The sequence below is a fragment of the Gadus morhua genome, chromosome 14 (assembly GCF_902167405.1).
Source record: "Gadus morhua chromosome 14, gadMor3.0, whole genome shotgun sequence".
Classification (NCBI taxonomy): Eukaryota; Metazoa; Chordata; class Actinopteri; order Gadiformes; family Gadidae; genus Gadus; species Gadus morhua.
Genome location: NC_044061.1, coordinates 12,732,080 through 12,758,173, shown reverse-complemented (window position 1 = coordinate 12,758,173; position 26,094 = coordinate 12,732,080). Strand labels below are relative to the sequence as shown.

Here is a 26,094-nt window from a genome sequence, read left to right as displayed (position 1 = left end):
AACAAACACAGTGTACAGTACAGAGTCTGTGTATACCAAAGACCTAAACATTTCTGAAACAAGTAGAGCCATTGGCAAAAAAAATAATTATGTGAACACTAAACCTGAAATACTGAAGCTATTCTGCTAAAAAGTCAATCAATGAAAACCTTGAAAAACAATTTCAACATATTTGCATATTGATTAATGTCACCGTCAGCTTAAGAGATCACCATGAAGAGGAAATATACACTAAAAACCCTTTAGTGTAGACGTCTTAAATTGGTTAAAGTTATACAATTATAATTATATTGTGAAATAGTCTAGCCAGTGAAGTGCTCAGCAAAAAGGTGGATTTCACTCAACTCCTTTAAATGTTCATATCCACTGGTCCAAAACGTTTTGTCTGATTGGATATAACACAATAATCACAAAGTGAACTGCTAAGTTTCTTGATTTTCTGTCAAAGACAAATAAGGAGAAGGTGGCTGGAAATTCCACTTTTGCCCATCAAATCCATTGTGCATATTGTCGCCACTTGTGCCCAGTTAGAATATGACCTAACGGTCGCCAAACTTGCTCTGAATGACCCTTTATTTTACTTTTAAAATACAATACAATCCCAAACAGTAGAAATGAGTCAAATTAACACAAGTAGGCCTATGACCCTTAACGTTTACCTGTAGACACTTGAACCTTTATCCTATTAAGATAGTGAGATTCAATTGTGCTTTATAGGTGTAAGCAAAGGCTTTCACTTGCAGAGACACCAGCATCCCATTTTCCCACCACAGCTGATTGGCGATGGACTCATTGCCTTTCGCATCCGCTGGATCCATGCTGACACTAAATCCGGACCTTAACTTCTATCTTCATACATATCGCTTACTTAGTACATCAAATTGACAATTTCAAGTGGTGTGTTTAGCCAACTTGAACATGCGTAATTATTTTGAATAGAAACGACAATTTTACCCAGTGTTGATACATGTGTGAAAAATCTGTAACCTTGCAAATAGTCTGGGGGTTAGCTGCCCTCGAGTTTAACAATGCTCTTACATCATTAACGATTAGGAGTTCTGCGCAGATGTCTGGTTATTGTCGATAATGTAACAAGTAAAGTCAGGTGTTCTTTTTTAAAAACGTGTGTAGTGCACTCACTGAGTGGCGGGGAGATGTTTGGGCTTTAGCTGTCACAACCTTGGCTGTTTAATCACACCACGAACGCAACAAATAGAGACATTGGCATAGGTGCGTAACTGTAGTGATGTATTACACAGTCAGCAACAACAAGCTGTTGTGTAGCTAAATAGCTCATTGGTATTGCTGGGGGAAATATTGACCAAAAGTGGTATTCAAGATTGGAACTTGATTTGGTTAGCTTACCTTGGTTGGCGAGTTTAACTCCTCCTACCCTAGCAGCATGTTACTGACGTCACATCTATCTATCCAATCAGACGCGGTTTACGGATATCTTTACGCTTCCGGTGGAAGAGGCTTTTCAAATTCTTGGCGCTTGTCTGTTGGTTCATCTGGTATATTGTAATCTAGATTTACTTTATCATTACTGTATCTGATGCAAATATGAAAAACGCCTTCTATTGATTCAAGGTAAGATCCAATACGTACTACTTTGAAAATAAAGTACTCAAAATTGGTTGAGCTGTTTAAGCTAACGCACTGATGCTAACGGTTATGGCGATAGCATTTTAAATTAGCCTATCTATTTGGCTTTGGTAGTTGCTGACGGGTTAACAACAGCAAATGTCAAAAGGAAATAAAGTCGTTGTAAAAGTATCATCTGGTTTGAATTGCAATTTTGGAAAAGGTTGATTCCTACTGTTGTGGTGTTATGGTCTGTCGGGTGGGTCTTGGATAAGATGGTTTCGTGTACAATATTCGCTTTCTATAATCAAATTGCAATTTATCCTCAACGACAACGAATGATAAGGGAGAGGACAACAACTGATTAACAATACCTGTATGTGATTATCTATGAATCTCTCAGGACATTGTATTTTCTGTTCTATAGTCCATGTGAGACTAAACAAAATTACATAGAGCCCCCAGACCAGGATATCTGATGGACTCAAAATAATCGTTAGAAACATCCGATTTGTGAGGCCTCTTGTCTATTTGTGAAAACTAAGATACATTGTCTTTATCTTGTCTACCTTTTCTAGCCCACATAAGAGCAGGTCTACATTGAAAACGACAATATCTAGACCCACCAAACCTGGACTGGATTATCATGTAAAAGACCCTATAGACTCTTGATAACCATGTTTCCGATTTGTGAGACCTATTTTCTAAAGATGAAAACAAGGTTAAATTGGTATTTACTCTTTTCTTCGTGTCTAATCCACATGAGACCAGGTCTACTATGAGAACCACAATGCTCTGACCCAGCAAAATCGATATAGCTTTCATTTGTGAGAAAAGTGCTGCCGTCTCACTGATTCTTTATCTACGATTGTCGCCCAATCATAGATTATGTCAACTGTCAGACCAATATTTTATTAAGAAAAATAGGTTGATACATATTTAGTATAGACTCTCAGGGCTCAACGCTAAGGTTTTTTTCCACTTGCCCGGTCGGTCCAGTGGGTCTGAATTCTACTTGCCCGAAGTCAAATTTCAATGGCCCCAAATATATATATATTTTTTTGTTAGTGGTTATCAAATAACTCCTCCGCGTTCTGTTTAGCAAAAAGAACCGGCAAGGCACCGGAGGACGGATTATCAGCAGCCCGCTTAGCTGCCATGCAAGCAAGATGCTGCTTGCTCTTATCGTGACACTCAAGCTTCTGCTTTCTGAAAAATGACGTTCCTTTAAAAAAACGAACCGCTTTTATCCGCCGTTGACGGGAACTTAAGGCAAACCTCGCAGAACATGGTTAGTGATTCCTCCACATCCTTGAGTATAACCCATGGGGAACTCCTTCTTCCAGGATGCTTGAAAAGTTCGCTTACGCTTGAGCTCGTACGCAGCCATCTCCTAGTTCTCGCGATCTCGATTTTGATTGGCCGAAGCCACATTCAAATACAATCAAATAGTACACCAAGCATTACAAGCATTATCCGACTAGGGCAAGGAGAGGGGGCAACATAATAACTTTATCGATGATCGTAAAAAAAATAAAGTTCCAATTTCTTTAATTTTTTTTCCTCCACTTGCCCGAACGCGCAAGCGGGTTGTCATAGTTACTTGCCCGACGTGGCGTTTTACTTGCACCGGGACGTCGGTCAATCCTTATTGTTGAGCCCTACATGCAGATGCTTTCAGAAACCAAAACTGTAATGCCTGTGTCCTCATACACTGTGTATCACTTATGGCTGTATAACATGTATACAACAATGTCTTGCTCTTTTAACAAGTACAGTTAACTTATAATTGGGTTTAATGCTTATCTAAACATACTCATTCCAAAAAAGTGTCCTCACTATTGTTTCCATCGGTTTTTTTTTCTAGAGTTTCTGAAGAAGATTCATTATGGCGACTGATGTCTGCAACCATGTCAAGGTGGTTGTACGAGTCAGGCCAATCAACAGCAAAGAAAAGGGTGACGATTTGAGGAAGGTTGTCCATGTTGTGGATGGCCGCATGTTGATATTTGACCCCAAGGAAAACCATATATCATCTTTTGGAATACCCAAAGTACAAAAGAGGAAAGTCAGGGTGGTTAACAAAGACCTCAAATTTGTGTTTGACAACGTTTTTGGAGAAGACTCTACGCAAGAAGAAATATTTGAGAACACAACGAAAGGTGTGCTGGATGGCTTCATGATTGGTTTCAACTGCACAGGTAAATTCCCATGATAAGTCGTTGTTTTTGTTTAATGTTTTTCTTGTGTTTAAGTTTATCTTATTTCTGTAGTTATTATTTACTTGGTATCTTTTTGGAAGTGCAATATATTACTATGATATAGTCTTAATACTCTCAATCACACACTCTTTTGACACTAGCAAGTGTTTGTATAACCACTCAAGAGACATAATCTCAGTTAAGAAAAAAGCCAAAGCTGCACATAATAACAGAACCCCTTAAGAGTATGTCATCACGACAACCTTCCAGATTAAAGGACACGGCAAAGTAACGTGAACAAATACTTCTGACGGTGTACTAAACTAGACAGGTGGAGGATGATTGTCCAACCGCTATGACGTGCACATTTCATGATTCCATCCTATCCGTGGTTCAAGTCACAAAAAGGCTATTAGCATCATTTGAATATGACTGCATACCAGCACCGCACTGCTTACCACATGTGCCTACTTGGTCTCCAGTGGCTAAGGCTACCAAGAGGTTCCATGGCTCATATTCACTGAAGCAGGTTCCACCAACATTATTTACTTCAGGCAGTGTATGACTACTGCACAGTCCCTAGATCCAAATCCAGTTGCACTTTTTGAGATGAAGGGAACTCAACGTTCAGTACAAAAAGTAGATTTTTGATTGATAAAAGTATTGATAATTTGGTTTTAACATGTTTTATTTTTATTTTCTTACAGTGTTTGCCTATGGAGCAACAGGGGCAGGAAAAACACATACAATGCTAGGGTCCCCCGATGAGCCAGGAGTCATGTATCGCACTATGAAGGAGCTTTATAAACGCATGGAGGATGATAAAGAGGAGAAAGTTTTTGAAGTTGCCTGCTCATACCTTGAGGTAAAAAAAAATCATTCAATGTGTTTTTGAGTCGTTACATACTGCAGCCTAGTCTGATTATTGGGTTTGCAGCTAAAGCGGTAAACTCCTATTATCTATCATACTTATTATTAAGTGAAGCTTTGGCTGCACAACTCCTATTATCTATCATACTTATTAGTGTGGTTGCAAAGTAAATTATCTCCTACAGTGTTGCAGGTTTAAGAAACCAAGCCCATTGCAAAGAATTACCGTAGACATATATCAGTGAACTCCGCCTTTCATACAATTTAAAAGTACTTTTTTAAATATGGATGATATTATGTTATATCGGATGAGAATGAGATAAAAATGCTAAAATCCCCATTCCAAACCTGAAAACCTTGGGGTGGTCAAATTAAATAAGCATATGTGGACCGGAAGTAAGGAGGTCTCCAAAAAGTTTTGAACCGCTGCAACCCCAAGGGGATGGTATAACTTGTGGTCAAACCTTAACTGCCAAGCCCAACACCCCGTTTTATGAAAATATCTGAAACTTAGTATCTGGGCCTTATTTGACCTGCTGAATCTTTTTGCCTCAAGGACCCAAATGGTCCATCGAGTTGATTTAGCTGTACCTTGAAACTTCCAGAAAACCTTTAAAAACTGACCTGTAAACCCAAATGACCCACATACTCCTTTACACTCCTTTGTCCGACCTTTTGGTGGAATTTCTATTTTGATTGTTTCAGGGATGCGGGGACGCACTCACACTAGGCAAGTTTGCCTGTTCCGTGCTGCAGGAAGTTTCAGCACGATTCCCCCCCTCCCCGCTGGCCCGTGGTCACACTAGGGCCGCGGCCCTAGTGTGAGTGGCCCCTTACACTACTACCCTAACAGACATGTTTAACACCAACATGCTTAATGTAAAAGCAGCATAATAGCCTACCAGATTCAGCTATGGACAGATCACACACGGAATGAAGGTTTATTTCCAATCAGAAGAAGATTTATTATTGACAGTCACAGCTCGTTATACGGGTAGCAACAGAACAAGGCACTTGAACTTAACTATAACACACACGCACACAAACTACTAGGTGAGGGTTTAATCCAAAATTGGATCGACCGGAAGGGGAGTTAGCATTGCTGCAGTCTTTTTCTCCGCTACATAGCTGCTCTGAACTCCCCCCCCTCAGGGGTGGTGGAGGGACAGGGGGCTGCTGGCAGGGAGTCAGCTGTCTGGCTGCTGTTTTTGAAGTTTGGCTTTTTTGGGGCCAGTATTTAAAAAAATCTGAAATTCACTTCTCATGTTGCAAATTAGCTCTATCGATCTTTCGCGCATTACGTGTGCTGCGTCATACGTCAGCCTACACAGACAATGTTCTAAAATGAAATAATATGATAAGTATAAAAAGGGTGGATGTCATTAAATTAATGATAACCATGATGTATGATAAAGTTTTACTCCAAAAAAGTGTGTGTGGGGGGGGGGGGTGCTGCAGCACCCTCAGCACCCCCCCTTCCCGCGTCCGTGGATTGTTTTTAAAATGGCAGATTTGTGAGATATCCCAAGGGACCTATTCGTTTTTCAAGTCAACCTGGAGAAAAACCCTGACTTCAACCATTTCCAAAGGCTAACAATCCAGGGTTCTCAAAGTTGGTACTCGTATAGAAACTGCATGTGAGCATGCCTCCGAAAAGTAAAGTACCTCTTCGGTGACGGGAGGGCACATGTTTATATTTGTGTTTTATATTTGTATTTATATTTGTATTTTGTATGGTATAAACGGTATAGAAAGTACACCGGAGTGAATTTGCGCTACGGTATGGGTTTTGCTGAGACCGGTGTGTCTGGTAGACAGTGTTGTATGTGACGCGTTACAAAATGAGTAACAAGTATATACAGTGAGTTACGTAACTACTTTTTCATAAAGAAAGTAAAGATACATGTAACAACTGAATATATGGTAACGAAACGTAGTTCCTTTTTCAAGTCGGCGCTACGTTACTTTTCCCAGGGACAGATTTGACAGCGATACTGCCTTCTCATGCAGTATGCTATTGCGCATAGGGCTGGGCGATATGACCAAAATATCATATCCCGATATAGGTCATTCATATCCCGTTAACGATGTTATCACGATATAGCACATTTTCTGTAAATTCAATGAATAAATAGTTTATATAAAATGCTGAATAAATGCATCATGTTTTCAAACTCAAAAATAAATTGTTGAAAAATCTTTATTTCAATGTTGACAAATAATTGTGATTATGAGTTTTTCCATAATCGAGCAGCCCTAAAACATTGTTTGCTTTGACAGGTGTATAATGAGCAAATCAGGGACCTGATGACTAATGTTGGTCCATTGGCAGTGTGGGAAGATGATTCGAGGAAAGTTGTGGTTCGAGGTCTATCCCTCCATCAGGTAAGTGGAGAATTGTGTATCTGACCCCCTCCCCTCATGCACACAACCATTGTCATAGTGTATTTCAATGTAATCCCCAAGATTTATTTCCCCAAGTGTCGGATAATTTGATAATTTGAATATTCAAAATGATATATACATTTTTTTATGATCATTTTAATTAACTTCATATGTTCAAACTCGTGTTTATAATCTAAACCTGAGGGCACCTACACTAGCACCACTGAACAGCCAAGCATACAGCATGGTCAAACGTGGTCGTTTTTTACCTGGCTGTGATTATTTGTTCACACTGGCTCGCCCCGGTGCAAACCGCGGAGAGTAATATGAATTGTTGTCGCCGATCATCGCCGCAGATATATCGTCCCCCTATTTGTTACGATTTCATTTCTTATGGGGGTTTTTTCTTGCATTTTATGTATTTTTGTTTTCATCATTCATCATATATATGTAAGCAATAGATCACGCCAGGCTTTGGTATGTGCTCATTATACCACTGTTAAGGGGAGTTGTCCGGCCCCGACGCGCAGCGGAGGGCCGGCGACTCCCTTCACAGTGGTATAATGAGCACATGCCACTGACTGAAGTGATCTATTGCTTTTATACAATGGTTACTGTTATGGCGAAACGAAAGTCATAGACACACTACATTTAAAAAGAAACCAAGAAAGTCAAAATAGCCGTTTTTATTAAAGAATACAAAAAAGTAGTCCCTCCTGGCTGCCGCTGTGCATCGACGGTCGCTATGCAACACACTTTAGCGTCCCTCCGAGAGAAGGCTCCGATAGAGCGGTTCGCCGGCAATTTATTTATTTACGCCGATTACGCCTTCCCGGAGGTCGAAGGATATATTTCCCCGCTGGTGAATCCCCTCCTCCATGGTCAAGTTAAATCTCCGTGTGATAGTTTCTTACGATACTTTGTAACGGTTTCCTCTTCAAGGCGCGGAGTGATACTTTCACAAAATGATCGGGCGTCATAGCAGTTGTGTATACGCTAATTATACAACAGTTGGGAACCAATCAGATCGCTGGATTTAGGTCCCCCATTGTATAAATATATATATATAGTGATGTATCGTTATGTGATTGACAAACAATATATTCATTATCGCAGAATCGCTGTATCGCGATATTATCGATACCGTGGGCAATGAATCGCATCGTATCCTGTGATTCCCACATCTATATTGATCTGCAATTAGAAAATACTTGGGAACTTCCAAGATGGTCTCACAAGGCTAGTGTTGCCTGGACATTGTTTTAAAACCCCCACCAGGTCCGTCTATTGATGTATGCATACTGCATCACCACAATGCAAAATTAAAACAAACATAAAACAGATGTGTAAGCCTCAATGTTAGCTTGAGACGCATTTGTTTTGAGGCATTTTGGCATGTAGTATTTTGTTCCAATCTCCTGCTATGAAGAAGGGCGTGACCTAGTGTATGAATAATTGTATAATTTAAAAAGGTGACACATTGAACTTCATGCAGGGCTCCAGATGGGGAGTAAAATGCAAAAATGTGGTGTTGGGATAGCCATTTTTAAGTCACCCAAAGCAAATGTTTTAAAACTGGAAAAGCATTTGGGATAGGGTAGGCGATCTGGAGATAACTAGCCAGAGTGAGCTAGGTTTTGTAAAGTAGCCAATTGAAAAGTTCCCATCCCTCCCTTCAGGCCTCCTGCCGAAGCCACTCCCCCCTAAGCACATGACTAGCCCGCTAGCTTTAGCAAATGGTTCTGCTTAGCCTTGTGGAAGGTTCTGGTCATACTCTATGAGAACACAGGCAAAGTAAGTGCAGGTAACCGGGCAGGTAGGGAGACAGCCACAGATACTGCAGTTTTTCTACAACCAAATACAACCCAATTGCTTCTCATATCAATCGTGTATACGACAGTGACATGACAGTATAAATGGCGGCAGCTCTAAGAAGATCCATGTCGTATCTTTTTGCATAAGTTGCAAGCTAACTGCTTGCATGTCAAGCTTATTAGTACCTGAGTTGGGCTGTCCCATTTTCTTGATCAAAGCAGTGCATTGAAGTCATAGTGTGATTCTCAATTGATGTTGATTTTATTTATTTTGATGGAACTTCTGTAGATATGTTTCTGCAATTGGGAAAACTCTTTTTAATGGCTCTTAAGTAAGGCAACCTTGTTATTTTTCCTCTCCGATATACCTGAGTAGTCTGGCTTCCATTGCTGTGAGCCTTTGTTTAACAGTCTCCAGGGCCTTAGCTATGGACATGCTATCGTATTAGCAATGCTTAATCATTACATAATCTAGTTGAGCCCAATAGCTAGAATTTCTGTGTGTTGGTATGTAGTCTAGTTTCCAAGGAGAGCAGTGTCTCATGTCTTAGCTTTCCTGTATCTATGCATCGCTTATATCTGTACGTCAATGCCCTGACGTCAATGGGATACGGAGGGAACACAGCGAGATGTGTTATGGTAAATAGGAAAAGCTGTATTTGATCAGTCGAGATGCCTCTGCTTTAGCCAAAAACCGAATTGTCAATGGTAATATTTCAGTTTGTGTTGGATATATATAGCCTAGTTTAGCTAACGACGTGCCACACCTTAAACATCAGAAAGAAAATTGATATGCAATCTCTGAAACATGAAATGTCCCTTTTTTTTTTTTTTTTTTGTAAGCAGTGCTGCATTATCTACTGCTGTTATACTCTCAAATGACGGCTTCTTAGTAAGAATCTAGTTTGTACTTGGATCATTCATGTTAATTAGCATCACTCTGATGTCACTATTGGTATGCACTGTGAGTACAGCATAGGTGTCCTGTGTCACACCATTATTCTATAGAAGCAGGTTGTACTTCCATTATGACTTTAATTGCATCAACATGTTCTTTGTCATATTCCATCAACCCTCAATCTGCACACGTACGCCATTCCATTCTGTCTGCAAATTCATTCTGCAAACATTAATTATCAATGAAGCCTTTTGGATTGCAGCAATTGCATGTACTAGATTGCTTGGATGCCTTGCAGTAATTTATTTTTATTGTCCCAATAATATTGATTTTATTGCAACAATCAAACTAACAACAAATATATATGTTTAGGGTTGACGAGGGAATAAATGGTAACTTGCCCACCCTTTTCTAAAGCCCAAATCTGCAGATGACATTCTTAAGGCTTTGGATCATGGCAACCGAAACAGGTCACAGCATCCTACTGAGATGAATGCCACTTCATCGCGCTCCCATGCGGTTTTCCAGGTATTTAAACTTTATGAATAGATGGAATATAATGCAATTCCCATCGCTAAACTACCTGCAAATTATTCAATTATAACTATACCAATTTATAAACAGGGGATTTGTGGCCATTAACCGTTTCGTCTGCATCTCCAGATATACTTAAAGCAGCAGGACAAGAATGCTGGCCTCAATCCTAACGTGTGTGTTGCCAAAATGAGCCTGATTGACCTGGCAGGATCAGAGAGAGCGAGTGCATCCAATGCCCGGGGGGCACGTCTATGGGAGGGTTCAAACATCAACCGCTCCCTGCTCGCCCTGGGGAATGTTATTAATGTTCTTGCTGACCCAAAGGTAAGTGCACATTGAAATCACAACTACCAATTTGTTTAAATATAATTTTTAAATGTTATCCCTGCAGCAGGTGATGAAGCTGTCCATTTTTGTTTGTTTATTTTTTGTCTAATCTTTTCTTTTGTTATATTCAGATTATTCGCTTTTATTTTTCAATGTCTGTGAACGTCTATGCAAAACCACATGCCTTTGCTAGAGAGGCTCGAAGGCATGTGTACATTTTACACTTTTTTTTTTTTTTTTTTACAAGGGATTCTATATAATTTATGCTTTCACCCCATGGTCTGTTGTTAGGGCTTGAGTCTATTCCAGCAAACATTTTGTCTGCCGCATGCATGCCTTTGTTTGCGCGTGTATCATTTCCTTAAGAAACAAAAAATGTATCACCATGGGGACATTGTTGATTGATTATTAATGATTATTAACAAAATCCTTAAACACCTACATTATTTCCTTCCTAAAGTTGAAATGAAGGTCATCCCAGTAGAATATTTGTATTTAATGAATTTCATACATTTTATTCTACTGTATCAAGAAATCTTCAAGTTCAGTTAGATAGCAAAAATAAATCTAGAAGTTGTTTCAGTTAACCATAGTCGGTGTTTATTTATTCGTGTGAATTTCGACGAGCCACTAGCCTTCTGATGATTCAATGGGGGGAAGTTGAGAGTCAGAGTTTTGGGTATTGTTACATTCCAGTTGCATACATTAACCTGTCAACCAGTCTTCTCGGTTTACGTGCCGGTCCCAAGGGGACCAGGTACAAGCAGGCCACATGCATTCAGGAAATGCTGCACACATGTGCCACAGCCATTTGGAAACTCGATCTGTCCTGGCCAGGTTGCTTCCTTCTTGGGCAATGATATCTCTGTGTCCTTGCCTGGGCCGTGTGCTCGAGTCTGTTTTAGTCACCGCTCTGGAGTGTTACTCCTGCCACATTATATGCGTTACTTGGGGCTTATGATCTTCATATAGAGCCATGGGTCCCCTCACATCCCCATTCATTAAGCTTGGGAACAGGACATATTATCAATATTATATTGATTGACTTTTACCCGACATTCTTTTATTTTACATTTTTAGAGGCTAATATCTGCTCTAAATGCATGTCTGAAATGCGTAACAGGAAAAGCCCAAAATGATGCCTAAATGGTACTAGTTTCAATCCCCAAAGTCTAACTATAGGAATCCTTGAGCGTGATGCCAAAGATTGCGTATTTTTTCTTTTGATTTATTTTTGCATTTTTATGCTTTATTATATATAGAGATAGAGAGGAAGGTATGGGAGTCAGAGGGGAGGACATGCAGCCAATGGCCGAGGGCAGGATTTCAACCCGGGTCGATGCGTTCAGGACTGTGCCTATGTGGTACGCGCTTTAACCCGGTGCGCCAGTGGGGCGCCCCAAGAATCAGCCTTTTAAAATTTGGATTTTACTTAAAGTTGCTTGTTTGATGTATTATTTTCTTTTTCTTTCAGAGTAAAAAAGGTCACATCCCATACAGGGCCAGCAAGCTCACGCGATTACTGAAAGACTCCTTGGGTGGAAACTGCAGGACGGTCATGATTGCAAACATAAGCCCTTCGTCCAAGATGTACGACGACACCCACAACACGCTAAAGTACGCAGACCGAGCCAAGCAGATCAAGTCTTCGGTAAGTCCTCTTTCTCTTTTCGTTTAGGGGTCCCTGTCATCTAAAGTGTAACATCGCTTGGCCTAAACCAATGGGGTTTGACGCTTGACTGTCCTTGTGTCCCATGCAGCTGAATAGCAACGTTGTCAGTCTGAACAGCCACGTCGGCCAGTATGCGGTGATCTGTGAGAAACAACGGGAAGAGGTATGGCGTGAAGCCCACAATCATGAAAGTCTTGAGTAAAACATTGATATGTGTGTTGAACTCCTCACTTCCATCTTAAATTCCGTTTGTTGTTTTGTTCATTCCAAGATCCTGAAGCTGAAGGAGAAGTTAAAGGAATATGAGGGGAGTAAGATCCATAACATGGCGCCTGGAGGTTCAGAATTGACCTGGTCTCGGAAAAAAGCAGAGTTTAAGCAGTAAGTCTTGAAAGGACGGGGAGAGGCAAGCCAGAGCACTCTAGTTAGAATAAAATGTAGAAGTGCTAGTTTATTCTTCTATTAATAAGTTAGAGTTTTAGTGTAAGTACTGGCAGACATTATTAACATCCAGCTATGGAGTGGTGATGGAGTAAGCATGCGTCTCTGGAAGGTCCATTAATTGTGATGCCACATCAGGCTGTCCAAGTAAATTTCCAGGTTTGTATATAGTCCATTTGGAAGCATCTACCTTTTTCTGGGTTGGTAAGTCTATTCCCTTCAAGGGCCAAAGAGAAAACAAACATTGGGAATCGGGAGACAAACTGCTGAACCCTCTTAATTCAGTTCTCTTGAACGGATGCAGTGGCATCTGCTGGAGTGGGTAGGGTGGGGGTATTGGAGGGTGGGGGATGGAAAAACTGAATGAGTCTCACTCCCACACATTTTCATTCACTGGCATCAGGATTCACAACTCGCACAATGGGAGCCTCTGAAGAGCTCCTCTTTTAATGGCGCTTCTCGAGCCATAAAAAATGCAGCCGTCTAGCGAGGCCACGACAGCCCCCTACGTCACCAGGGTTACAGTGGAGAGCACCGTCACATTTCAGCTGCATGGCTCCGGTCTCGGGTGTTGATCCGCATGCGCCCCACCGCTCCTGTCTCCCCGTCGCTGTAGCTTCGGAGAGAGCCTGTGAAAACATCTTCATTTCCATGAAAAGCCCCTCTGTCGCTCGTATTCCCAAAGAAAGTGCAGAGGATCGGGCATGGCTCCGTTTTCAAATAGGATTCACGTTGTGCATGGACTTCAATGTGTGATGGTCTATAATGCCATTATTATTATTGTGAATTCTATAACGCTACACTGCTCATGTTAAAGCATGTCGCACAATGCTAGAGGTTAAGCACTGACCTTGCGATGCTTGAGCTGTTGGATTATTTTTTCTGTAATAAGTTCCGTTCAACTAAACCGCTACATTTTTGGCTCGTACTACAATGTTCTCATGCAACTCAAGCCGTTCAAGTAGGAGAGTTTATCTGTGAAAGCTTTACATCAGCTTTACAGCTTTACATCAATCATACATGCGGCTATACATTTACCAAATAGTGCCACACAAGCAATATGAAATTGGATGTGATCTCTCTCTCTCCCAGGTTGTCGGACTCTTTGCAGGCGATCTTCTCGGGCCGTGCCCAGATCAGAAGGGAGCAGCTGGATCTGGAGCGGCAGCTGAAGGAGAACGCGCTGCGCCAGCGGCACAGCGAGGAGGCCAACCAGCAGGTCCACTCGTTCTGTGCCAAGGAGAAGACCGAGAAGGTAGTCGTTTGTGCTGCCGTACACACATTCCTTGATCCCCGCCGCAAAATGCCGGGGTGCAATCGCTGAGTCATCAACGCACTTTTATTGAGTTCATCGTTGTCCACACTCTGGGGTTTTCCGCCCTACAGCGAAGCTCCTTCTGCTTTTAGATGGCTGCCTGATCTCGGCCTTACGGGCCCACCTCCCGCACTTATGGAGATTGTAGCATGCTCGATTTTTGTGCTGCTCCTCAAATGTCACATTCCTGTGTACTCCCCCTTAGAAACCTCTGGTTATCAAATGGCTGTTGATCCATGGGTTCTGTTATGTTAAGTTCTGGTTCGCAATAGGATGTGTGGGCTCACCATGACACTCCCATCAGGCCACCTGCAAGCACGAGCGCAGGATCGCTTCCCTGAGAACCACGCAGCAGCACATCCACGATAAGCTGATCGAGGCCAAGAAACGGTTCCAAAACAACGATGACTGGCTCCACCGCGTCGAGAACGAGATGAAGCTGCTGGGCCAGAATGCCAATCCTCCAGAGGTACGGACCCTCCCCCCACAAACACACGCACACGGCCATAAGCTGCCGTTCAGTTTCCTATGAAAAAGTAAAGAAAGGAGTTGGGTAGTTTATTGAGGTACTTGTACCACTCTCTGACTCACCAAGTTCTGAGGTTCTTTCTGCTTACTTTGCAGCGTATCTTGTTGTTTGTCAGGTTACAGGGTCTGGAACAATGAAATGCCACAATCACTGAAACGGGGGTGGGGGGGGTGCTAATCTGTTTACCGATGAAAATTGTACGTCTGCTCAGCACAACTCAACCGCCCACAATCCCCTTCATTTAAAATGAGCTGAATCATCACAGTAGAGCACCACACCTTCCTGCGTTTCTCGCTGCACTTTAGACGTAGAGTCATGTGCACACGAATACCATTGCCAAGTTGATTTCCACATTTATTTTATTCTGCCCAATGGAAACATATTTTGTGTCCGATTTTGATGAAGTTGCACTCTGAACTAAATGTTGAAGTGGGTTAGGTTCAGGGTTGAGCGTGCCTTTTTCTTTGTATCCACCTTTGCTCAGCCATTGTGTAAACTCAACTAGTGGCAATCCCATGTTGTCGGAGCTCATGGCAAGCTTATGATGAATCTGCCTTCCATCGTTAGCACCTCTTTACATATTTTACCTGTTGAATTGCAGTTTTACATTTGTTCATAGTGTTCTAAAAGGGTTATTTTAAAGCCAACAGCAACATAAAGCGATTAAATATTCAGGAAACCTCTTCTGTTTACGATATTTAAAACGGATGGGGTAATGCATTTGTTTTGGCTTTTGGCTTTTTCCCCTCCTGCCACTAAAGCTCAGTTGTTGGTGTTCTTGTATATTTATTTTGGAAGGTGGGCTGTGCCTCCCCTGGTGTCGTGACTGTCTTTGTTTTCTTCCCATCTGTTCTGTCAGTAATTAGAACCGTGCTCATTTTATTTCTTCAGCTCCCTCGTAGTTCACTGAAGAGAATAAATCAATACCCTTTACCCATCCTTCCATGTTATGTTTTTTTTTTTTCTTCCTCGTCCTTTCCAGGAACCGGTCCAAAACCATGACGCATTTGCTGGTCAAATGTTCCCGATGTTGTTGTTTCGTAGTTCTTACACGTCACCTGTTGTTTTTTTATGCATTTCTTTTATTTTTTGGTTATTATTCCTTGGCGAGAAGCCTACAGGGAAACATTGCCCAAATCAAACCTCTGATCCTGCTCAATGTTTTTGCTGGCCTGAGGCTTACCTGATGTCTCATCTTAACTCTGCCTCCACCAAGAGGGGATAGCTCAACAACTGCTCGTCTCACTATGTGTACCCCCATTAATTTGCAGGTCTTGGAAAAGGACCTGTATTGCCACAGACTCGAGTTGCAGGTGAACGACCTGAAGCAACACCTCAAGCAGATGATTCAGCTTACCACACTGCAGGATCAGGAGAACAAGCGCACGCAGAAGTAGGTTGACCGCACGCAGCGCAATGCGCATTTTAACCTGAACACTGCACGCCAAGCCTGCTCATATGTTTGCCTTATGCACCGCATACAATATGCTCCATGCACACGTTTGATTGCATGTATCGCTGCTGATGAACACTTGTGTCTTTGGTTGTTTTGTTACAGAATGGTGAACATCTTGCTACCCGCTCACAGTCGTCACAGAGTCGTGTTGACTGCGGCCGGACTGGCCGGCGAAATCGACTCCCTGGAGAACCAGGAGCTCGAACAACTGGTGCTGCGCGAGAGGGGTGTGGTCTGGGCTGACCAGGACACCGGGGAGCAATGCACGACGGATGACGGGACGTCGACGACCGGCGGTGACCTGGTGCCCATCCTCTCGTTTTCCCATCTCGCGTACCACCAGGACAGCCCCTGCAGTGAGTCGTCGCTTTCTCCAATATAGGTTGATTTGCTCAAGCATTTACATAACCGGGGTCTTACAGTTCCCGTGGAAAAAAAACAAAAACGGATTATACGGGATGGAAACCACGGTTCGGTGCACAAACTGAAATGGTACGGCTGTGCCACATTTCAATGTGCAAAAATATGGTGTATTTTTCAGCCGCAGAGGGGAAAAAATAAGCCTGATTTCAGCATATTCAACAGAGAAAATAAGACTGAATTAAGAGTCAGAGCAATTCAATCATTAAAAAACCTGATGCTTTCTATTTGCAGGATTGTATAATACTTAAGCATATACAGCGTATCATCTGTAACTTTAGGGTTGATTGATGGCTTATTTGTAGAGAACGTATGAGAACATAATGTTTTTGACCACAGTAAGGTTGGTACATTTCTAATATGAAACCAGCTTTATTGCGGCATGGGAGAGAATGGTGAGTACAAAGATTCACCAGTCGTAAGACCCCAGTGTCATTTAAAGTTTTGGAACATGTGGACCCTGCATGGACAAATGCGCTGGCAAAAAAAAGTGATTGATTTTAATCAGTGAGCATCCATGACGCGCCTCACCTGTACTAGCGAGAGCACGTCCAACATGTTGACCCGGTGGGGTAAATCTATCTTAATGCATGGTTTTGATTGTTGCCCTTTATTGAGCAATAATCTAAATCTCTATAAAGATAGATAGATTGATAGATAGGACCAACCCGAACACCATGAATGAAAACCGTGAAACGCGCAGTGACGGACTTTCTCATTTGAAAATATGCCGATGTCCAGGATTTATATTATGTACACACATCGTTGTAATAATATGGGTATTACAGGTGTATTATATATTAGTTCTGGGCCATGGTATGCCTACAGATCCATATTCAAAGGTGCAGGGTTTGGAAATGTAGTGGCATCCAGCGGAAGGGACCTACTGGATAGAATTTAATATTCATAACTATGTTTTCAATCAGTGTATTATGCCATTCAGATAAGAATCATTGTGTTTCCGTTACCTTTTTGGATGAGCCCGTTCTATCTTCATATAGTCAGTCCTGGAGCCCTCCATGTTTCTGCAGTAGCCCAAAACATATGTTAATTAAAAAAGAAAATCATATATTATATATATATTGTATACTATAAATGTAAAGTTAAAGACTAAATGTCTCAATACAATTCATGCATCTATTTGGGAACCTCATCACTTCAATGTTGTCTACTCTAAGCTGTAGCGAGGATGATATCATTTAGGAATACCTACTGTCACCTTACATAATATATGCCTCTAGGTCAACTTAGTCGTTGGAAAGGGAGCGTTGTGCGTATTCAGTTGGTTGCAATCTGCTACCTCACTGCGAGACGCTACTAGATTCTCCACAGACCTCCAGACCTTTAAACTTGATGAGCAACACATGGGTTTTCCCCGACAAGAACACATCTGTGATAAAGGCATGTTACTACTAAACGTATATGAGACTTCATTCTAGCGATGTCCTCCATCAAGGGTGAAAACGTGTCACCTTTCAATGAAACTCGCCATTTTTATTTCCACGTTGGCCATATGCTGCTCTGTTTCAGCCGTTTGATTCACAAACTATTGACCCGATCCGATTAGCGCGGCAAATTGATCTCATTCCACAAATCTATCCAGCCGTATTTCTAGAGCTCATCTCTGAATCCCATTCCACCTCGCTTTTTCTCAAGTAACAAATGTTACGTCTCAAAATCCGCTCCCATGTTTCCCCTCAATTGGTTCTAAATGCACCAGCAATGGAGAGTTCCCAAAGATTTATCCGATAGTGAATATCTAAAGGTTTGCGTTTCCTGGTTTAAGATTATATATTTTATTGCATTGGAATAATTTGTAAACCTTGTTCTACAAACCTCGCAAGAATGAATGGCCTGCACATAAAGGATAGTTCCTAAATTAACAGGCAAGGTATGTGGCATCATATTGCTCTAGTTTGGATGCCATAATACATATTCTCCCCAATATTATTAGAATTAGTCTTACTTTCTGTCATATGTGAGGGAACTGGGACACAGAGTTATGAGAAGGACAAATTGTATAACATGTAATTCATTACTAAAATGATTACAGTTTTATGAAACGGATGGAAGACCCCCCTCCCAACCAATGTTGGATATACCAGTGTTTCCTGAACCACCAAGCACTACAGTTGGCCTACTACCACAGTTAATGTAGGCTATACAAGACTGTAAATAGTGCCTTTGAAAATAATTATAGTAGTTGATATGGACCTCTAAACTACACATGTAACCTGTGACTTGGTGATTAAGTTAGTTGGTGTAGTTGTTTTCCAAGTGAGGGGTTTTGAGTTGGAGGAGGCTCAATGGTGCTCTAATTGGAGACGGGAGTCACTGAAGCAAATCTGATACAAAACAAACAAACACTCATTGAGATCCTAATATTAACTGTTAACTATAATTGGCTCTGAATATCACTAACAGGCGTTTGTGTGGCCCTTTGACAGAGCACAACAAACCTGCACAGGATTTTCTTTGTTTTTAATGTTTCTTTTGGTCCTCACCAGTTGGCACTGCTGCCCATGGATATGAGCTGCAGTCAGACATGAGATGTTAATTCACAGATGAATCAGCCAAGCAACTTAAAAACCAAAGGTCTTCTTAGAACTGTGACTCACTTTGGGTTTACACATCCTTAACACTGACTTAATCTTGACCATCGCCGCCAAACAAGAAGTTAACACGTTTTATGTCCTATCACATTTAGTCTGGGTCAGCATGCTGTTGTTCCACCTAGCAACACCCAGGATATTCTGCTGAGCACTCTTTTATGACACACTAGCCGCGGCAGACAATGGCGCGTGAACCAAAGCCGGCCAACGAATCCTCCTTTAACTTTGATGCTGTCCATCACCCATGGGCTGGTACACTCAGCACCTGTCCCTCTGCGCCAGCTCCCGCTCCAGCCCATTGTTTCATATTTTGTCCCTTTTCTGCCCGGTGTCTTCACCTATTCTCACTCATACGGTGTCATTTGACACTTTAATCTTTTACCTCCTTTGAACATGCAGGTAATGAGGGCTCTTTGTAGCCACCATTGTTTAGGCATAGAATTATTTCTAATGCTTTTGAATCATTTGATTGCATTTATAATTATGAAGATGGTGGATGGTCATGTTATGTTGTCTTTGTTGCAAAAATCAACAGATAACGCAGTAAACTAAAAGGTTAACATCTGAATTGTGGGTTTTTTTAAGACCTTAAGTCTTGCTAGATACCACCTTGAGCACCGCCAGACCAGCCTTGTGTTCACATTTGCATTTCACAATGAACAACGGCCTTGCATTGGTTGGGAAGCAACCGTGATTTCCAAATATGGCCTTGTGTTTTTCAAAAAACACTTCCGCTACCTTCGCTGTTGTTGAAAACTTGAAATTCAAAAACAAATTTTAATCTGAAAAAACCTTCCAAACAGGCTTATGTTTATCTTCCAACTTTGTCACTCTTTATCGGTTTCAAACAGTTGAATTGCCTCTAAATTGGTTCTCTTTTGGCAGATATTCTTGTCCTTCATGGTCTAAAACTCTTTCCCCGAGCACTGATTGTTCCTCGCATTAAATTTTATTGGAAAAGTCTTTCAATATTTTATCAGTTTTTTATTTATTGTATGTTACAATGATTATTCAATGTTGTCCTTTTGGACGTACTTGTTAAAATACGATGTGTGAAAAAAGCGGCTACATGCTTAAATCGTATAGCTCAGACGCTATCCACTAGCTTACCCTCTAACCTCTTTAAGTTAATCATAACGTTATCTAGATGGAATTTGAAATAAGGCTAACGATTGTTTTTTCAGGTTGGGTTTTATAACGCAAATATAGACGATATTATAATGCATGTGAGGCAAGGTTGTTGACATGTTGGATGAGGAAACATTCAGGGTTGATAATCAGAGCAGCAACTAATGAAATAAGGGTGCATGCCCCCAAATTTTCCTCCCCAAACCCCAACATCATCGCCCCTTCTCATGCCATCAAACCTACCCTTGCATGCCTTCTGCACATGTCCAAGTGTCTGGACATCAGCCAACAAGGACTAATGCATAGAGATGACTACTTCATAGACGAGCAAGCACAATTTAAGATTGTGTTATTTGTTATAATGCTATAATTGCTGCAAAAGACAGTCTTCCCTGTTTTGAAACGAGGAGAATTGTTTAATGACCTTTCTGAAGGGAGTATATTGTTATTGTGAATGTTTATTTCCCGAACTATTCCTTTAGAAAAAGAAAAAACTAACGAGTATTCAGCATGCGTCTGTATGGTACTCATTAATATTGTCCAAGGTTGGCAGGTATGTTTTGGGTTTATTATTATCTCTGATCAGTGTGATGAGTCATTAATTACATTAATGTTTTGTATTCAGGTGCAGAATTGCCCAAGATAATATCAAGAAGACTAGCACACAGCTCTCCATCAACTAAAGGTAATTGCCTCCACTCTGACGTAAAAGATCCTGCATAGATATTCCATTGCTTTCTCGTCATCATCATTCTCCCCCAAAAAAGATTTGCCCACAGAATAAACTTTACATTTTATGAAATGAAATGGAACACGAAATATAATTTACAGTATGGCAGCTGCACCTCCATCCTGTACTTGCTGAAAGTTAAGTAATGAAATCTAGGGAACTCTCCAAGCCACTTCTAAGAAAGTAAACCACACATGAGGAACCATTTGGGGAAGGGATCAAGGGAGCTCTTGAAATATAGCCCTCCGAATTGACTGTAAGGACATTTTCTGCAGACCAGCTGGAATATATGTTCTATGGATGCACATTGTGGGAAATGTAGCTTTTTATGAAGAGAACAATTAATTTAAAAGAAACATTGGTTCTAATTGTGGTGTTATTTTGGCAAGTCAGGGATTTAGCTAGCAAGCCAACTACAAAGGGTATTTCATGTAACTTTTTTGACTAAACAAATGATACTGTGCATAGCTGGGAGGTCTTTATATTTGTCATTTGTCAAAGGGTCAGTGACTACGTTTCTTGTTGATTATGGCACCAACATTTTAATGTGACTCTCTTCCTCATTTGCCAAAGTCCTCCCACATACCATATACCAAAACTGAGAAGTTGTTTTTAGTCAAGATGACGTTTACGTGTGTATCAACTTCTTGATAGATCACAGAGTAGAGGTGTTGCAAAACCTTAAAAGTGCAGAACATTACCTGCAATGAAAGTGAAAGGAAAAGCCCTTCATAGTGCGGGGAATCCCTGTGTCCTCATGTTCAGATACTAGTATAGAGTACAGGCCCAGCATATCTGTTCATTATCAAACACCCTCAGCAGAGTATAGTCATTATATTTAATGTCTGTAGTCTAGCTCTACACACATGTTTACCCTTGGGATTGTCCCTTGTTGCAACACTCTTAATTGTCTTGCTTTTGCGCATAACTTTCTCATATCGGCTGTATTTTAAGTAGTGTGTGTGTGTGTGTGTGTGTGTGTGTGTGTGTGTGTGTGTGTGTGTGTGTGTGTGTGTGTGTGTGTGTGTGTGTGTGTGTGTGTGTGTGTGTGTGTGTGTGTGTGTGTGTGTGTGTGTGTGTGTGTGTGTGGCCATCTTATGTAGCACCTCATGTTGCTTTTTGCATTTCATGATTCCCACTTGTACCTCTAATTAAACCAATTTCGGCCATGAAGATGATGATTTTGCATAATTAGGTGAGGCATACTCTATGTAACATCGTCAACAATAATGAAAGCTAAGAATGTTCCATTTATAATCTTCTCCCAGGACCGACCATAGTCCAATCACAGTGTATTCCCCGTGTTGCTAGGGAGTTTATTCATGATGTCACCCGTGATTCCCTTCATGGTCAAAGGCACATCCCTAATTTGCTGTAAATGTCCCAAAATGATATAATACAAATGTAGAAAATTCCCCAAACCATCAAAAAAGGCGTACTAAAAAGGAGACTGGTGCATTCTTAGAGCAGTCCTCACAAATCTCTCGCAGAAGTTAGTCTCCCAATGGGACCCGCAAATGCGATACTCTAATACCATCCGAGAAATTGGATGATGTATATTGTATTGCACTCAATTTGGCATGGGTTTTTTACCTTTCTCTCTGGGGTTCATCAAGACCAGTGTCCATAAACCTGTTTCCATTTTAGAAAAGATGTGAAGGCATGTACTTCAACATGAGGTGTGAGCTGATGGAACGTCTTTCAGAGAATGCAGTTGGAACGCATGGGGTTCATGAGTCAGAGCCACACATGTTAACGCTCACAGGCAAAGAAAATGAAGTAAATAATAGGCAATAATGTCACTCCAACAAGGATATCGACTATATTCGAATATATTGAACAATAAGCCCAGCAATGCATGTTGCTTCCATGTCATGATACCCAGGAGATGTTCTAACCGCTCATATCAAGTGGGGAAACCACTGGGGCCACGTCTGGCCTCTCTGCTCTTGAGTTTGCACAGCAAAGACAGACGGGCGACTGGTTGACGCGGCGGCGTGAGAACGAAGTGCATCGTGCTCCAGGTGGGGGTGTTCTGGTTTGACCGTAGCACCGGACTAATGCGAGAGCGCATCCAACACGCATGTCCGTTAGCGTACTGGGCTGCGGTTATGAATGCTAATGTGCTCCCGCCGCAGACTGCTCAGTCTCTGTCGGTGCTTATATTTGCAAAAAAAAAAAAAAAAAAAACCTTTTTTAAAGCGTTTTGTTTTTCAAAGAGTCCCATCGAGGGAACTGATCGGCTGATACGGCCGGGTTGCATCGCTGTGTAACGGGCCAATGGTGCTCTCGTAGCCGGCGAACGGGGCGCATGGCGAAAGACAAAGATGAATTGTCACATCGGTTTGTTTTTATTTCTCGTTTCCCCCCCCGCCCCCCCACCCAGAGTTATTTATAGGGATCTAAACCTGACTCGTGTTTGTCATTCAGCCGGGCTCCCTCAGCTGTTACCCGTAGCCAATGAGAAGAGAGGGCTCCACCCTGCAGTGCGAGGAGCCAATCGGACGGCGACTCTTTTATATTTATTTTTGAGTGAAATGCTTTTTGTGAACGAACGAGACTTAACCCTTTGTGGGCTGGATGCTACCGGCTGTATTTATAGGAATGTTTCAGCGTCTCGTTGATTTTGAGCACAACGCGTACGCACGCACACGAGTCCCCACCCATACACAAAGCTGTTCTGTTTTCCCCCCTGGCTGCTTCCTCCGCCTCCTCCTCTCCGTGCCCTGTATCCTCCCCTCCCGCCCTGTTTATTGCAGCAGCACTATCTTATCCTCGCCCCAGCTACTGACGGATTGTCTGGCTTTTTGTTTCGATTCAAGCTCTCCTTCCTGCTGTGTACATACCTCCACCCCCCCATCCCCTCCCCCTCTCTCATCCCCTCCCCTCTCCTCTCCTCTCTCCTCTGTCTATCCGGCACCTAACCCTCCCCATCCCCTCTTGAGCTTCATTCATGAAAATGCCGATCCGCAGCAGGGCAGGGGAAACGTCAACAGACGTAAACCCCTCGTCCCCACCAACCAGAACCGTGCAGCAGCCGCAGCCACGCGACCCTAATACAGCTGAGCTTCTACCAGAAATAGCAACTCATGCATGTATTAATCCCCTACAAGCCAAAAATATGGGATTGAAGGATCGTTGCTGCCATTTATTGTGAGGAACCACTAGTCCGCATTTATCACCGACTGCCCGTCCTGCTGTACTATATCCACTATGACTCAAATGGCTTCAATATTGCATTCAGCTGTCCAGGTTATATATATCGTTGAATACATTAGGTGTCCGTTTTGTCGACGTTCATTTCATCCTTTTGCCGGGCCATATTACATTTTGATTTGGTTAAAAACAATCCAATTGAATCGGTTCATGTATTTTTTTTACATGTCCATTGTGGTAGAATGTTCATAATAACACTGTAAAAAGGCAATAGAGTCTGTTTGTAAATATATCAGTAATATTTTACATGATGCACTGTAACTCCTATAGAGCCGAGCTCCACAGCATACCATCAAATGCACTCCGTGTCCCTGGCTCTATTAGCATTACACGACCACAGTGCGTGTCCGTGTTGACTGCATGTAGCCGTGTGGGGCTGTGTTCAGACTCCCAAAGCGGCAGAGCGGGCGATGCTCGCGTTCAACTCCGAAAGAAATGCAACCCTATAGTGTTCCACCGGAACGCACCGGGTGGACGAGCCTGGTCCAAGCCCAGTCGTCGCGCGCTTCACGGTCTCTTTTATCTTCACCGCTGCAGGGGACCAGGGAGTCCCTGACAAGCGGCCCGTCAGGAGGAACCTCTCGGCGTCGCTGCCGCCGTACGGCCCCGTGGCGACGACGTCGGCGCATCAACACAGCCTCCAGGTCACGGAGGAGGGCATGTTCCCGCTGCAGAGCACCCCCCTGCCGCAGTGGGCTCGGGGCGCCGCCGCCCCGCCGGCAGCCTATGATCCCAACATGACATTTGAAGTGGCCGACGGCGAGGATCAAACGGCGGACGACTCCAGGTCGGCGGCTCCCGCTGGCGTCTCCACGTGGCAGGGCTCGGACCCCGCTGAACCACATCTGTCCACGGCCGTAGGGTCCGTCGCGAGCACTAGCAGAGGGTGCGAAACGCTGGCCTTTTGTCTACGCTGTATTTTTCTTTTTGCATTGGTTAACTTGCTGAATGTTTTTTGCAAATTTGCTGCAAATTGAAATGCACTTTTTAAGTACTCTCACCCACTGCTTACCACAGTATCGCATGGACATATTATGTGTATTTTATTTTACTAATTCTTTTCCACTCCTGTGTTTATTTACTCCCATCCACTCTATAGTTTAAAGGTCCCATCTTTGCTGGACAGAAAGTGTGCCAAACCGCCCTACATGGCATTGACTTCAGCGGCGATAGGAAAGCGTAAACTAAACAGGTGAAGTTAATAGTGGGACCCTACCTGCCTCAGAACGACCCACGTATACAGTACATTGTATCCTCTTGGTTTACTACGGCAATCTCCACCCTGGGATCCGGCCAAACGGGAGAGAGAGAAAGAGCAGCGAAACATGTTGCGTCTTAACGTGGCTGTTGTTTAACATAATGTGTACGTCTCCGCAGTGGCATCAAGGAGGAAGACGCGACCGCTGTTGTGGCCTTCAAGCGTGTGAAACTAGAACCGGCGGTCACCAGGAGACCTCTGAGGGTTCAGCGTGCGGCCGGTGAGTTGAAATACATCTGCTGCAAGTCCAGCCTTAAAGACGGCCTGGAAGCATGTTCTGCAGAGGGGCTGACCAGTCTGATCTCTGAACACCCCCCCCCCCCCCCCCCCTCTCTGTCCAGGGTCGGACGAGAACAAGCCCAGGAGGGTGGTGAGGACCAATTCGGAAGGGATGCTCAACGAGCGGGGGGCTTTTAAGTCCAGGTCCACCTTCTATAAGACCGCCCAGCCGTTTGAGCGAGTCGTAAAGAAGATGTGAAGCTGATCCCTGATCCATTCTCTCCCTCTCTCTGTCTTTGTACATATCTTTCACTTTTCACACTGCTTTTGTTAAATTGAAATGAAAAAGTCTTACAATAGTTGTTTTTAATGTATATAGTCATGTTGCCTGAAGATTTCTTTCAATAAAGCAGTCGAATTCAATTTTTTGCTGTGTTGAGTCTAATTAGTAAGATAACATATCTGCTAGCTGGTATATCACC

At 42.5% G+C, this 26,094-nt stretch overlaps 2 protein-coding genes across 3 annotated transcripts in view; one reads left to right on the top strand and one right to left on the bottom strand.

Annotated features, from left to right (window-relative positions):
- Positions 1-1,420, bottom strand: part of mettl15 (methyltransferase 15, mitochondrial 12S rRNA N4-cytidine) — a 36,405-nt gene extending 34,985 nt beyond the window's left edge. The window contains exon 1 of one of the 2 annotated variants that reach the window (XM_030376915.1): positions 1,366-1,420. The gene's annotated coding sequence lies outside the window, so the exon portion shown is untranslated. Of the gene's footprint in view, positions 1-1,140; positions 1,218-1,365 lie in introns of those variants that run through there. The other variant, XM_030376916.1, reaches the window with a different exon arrangement.
- kif18a (kinesin family member 18A) lies at positions 1,152-26,035 on the top strand. The gene is made up of 18 exons (XM_030376914.1): positions 1,152-1,590; positions 3,452-3,785; positions 4,493-4,650; positions 6,936-7,040; positions 10,170-10,280; positions 10,416-10,613; positions 12,091-12,267; positions 12,377-12,451; positions 12,560-12,669; positions 13,822-13,984; positions 14,349-14,513; positions 15,845-15,966; positions 16,132-16,385; positions 20,815-20,874; positions 24,673-25,021; positions 25,235-25,327; positions 25,513-25,613; positions 25,735-26,035. Exons 2-18 carry the CDS (start codon positions 3,473-3,475, stop codon positions 25,869-25,871), a joined length of 2,691 nt encoding a protein of 896 aa, XP_030232774.1. The 5' UTR covers positions 1,152-1,590; positions 3,452-3,472; the 3' UTR covers positions 25,872-26,035.
- The last annotated feature ends 59 nt before the right edge of the window (positions 26,036-26,094 follow it).

Excerpts from the sequence above, each read along its gene's own strand:
- kif18a (XM_030376914.1), top strand. The coding sequence starts at position 3,473 with ATGGCGACTGATGTCTGCAACCATGTCAAGGTGGTTGTACGAGTCAGG. Across the intron at positions 12,670-13,821 it reads AAAAAAGCAGAGTTTAAGCA|GTTGTCGGACTCTTTGCAGG; the intron begins GTAAGTCTTGAA and ends TCTCTCTCCCAG. Across the intron at positions 20,875-24,672 it reads CAGCTCTCCATCAACTAAAG|GGGACCAGGGAGTCCCTGAC; the intron begins GTAATTGCCTCC and ends TCACCGCTGCAG.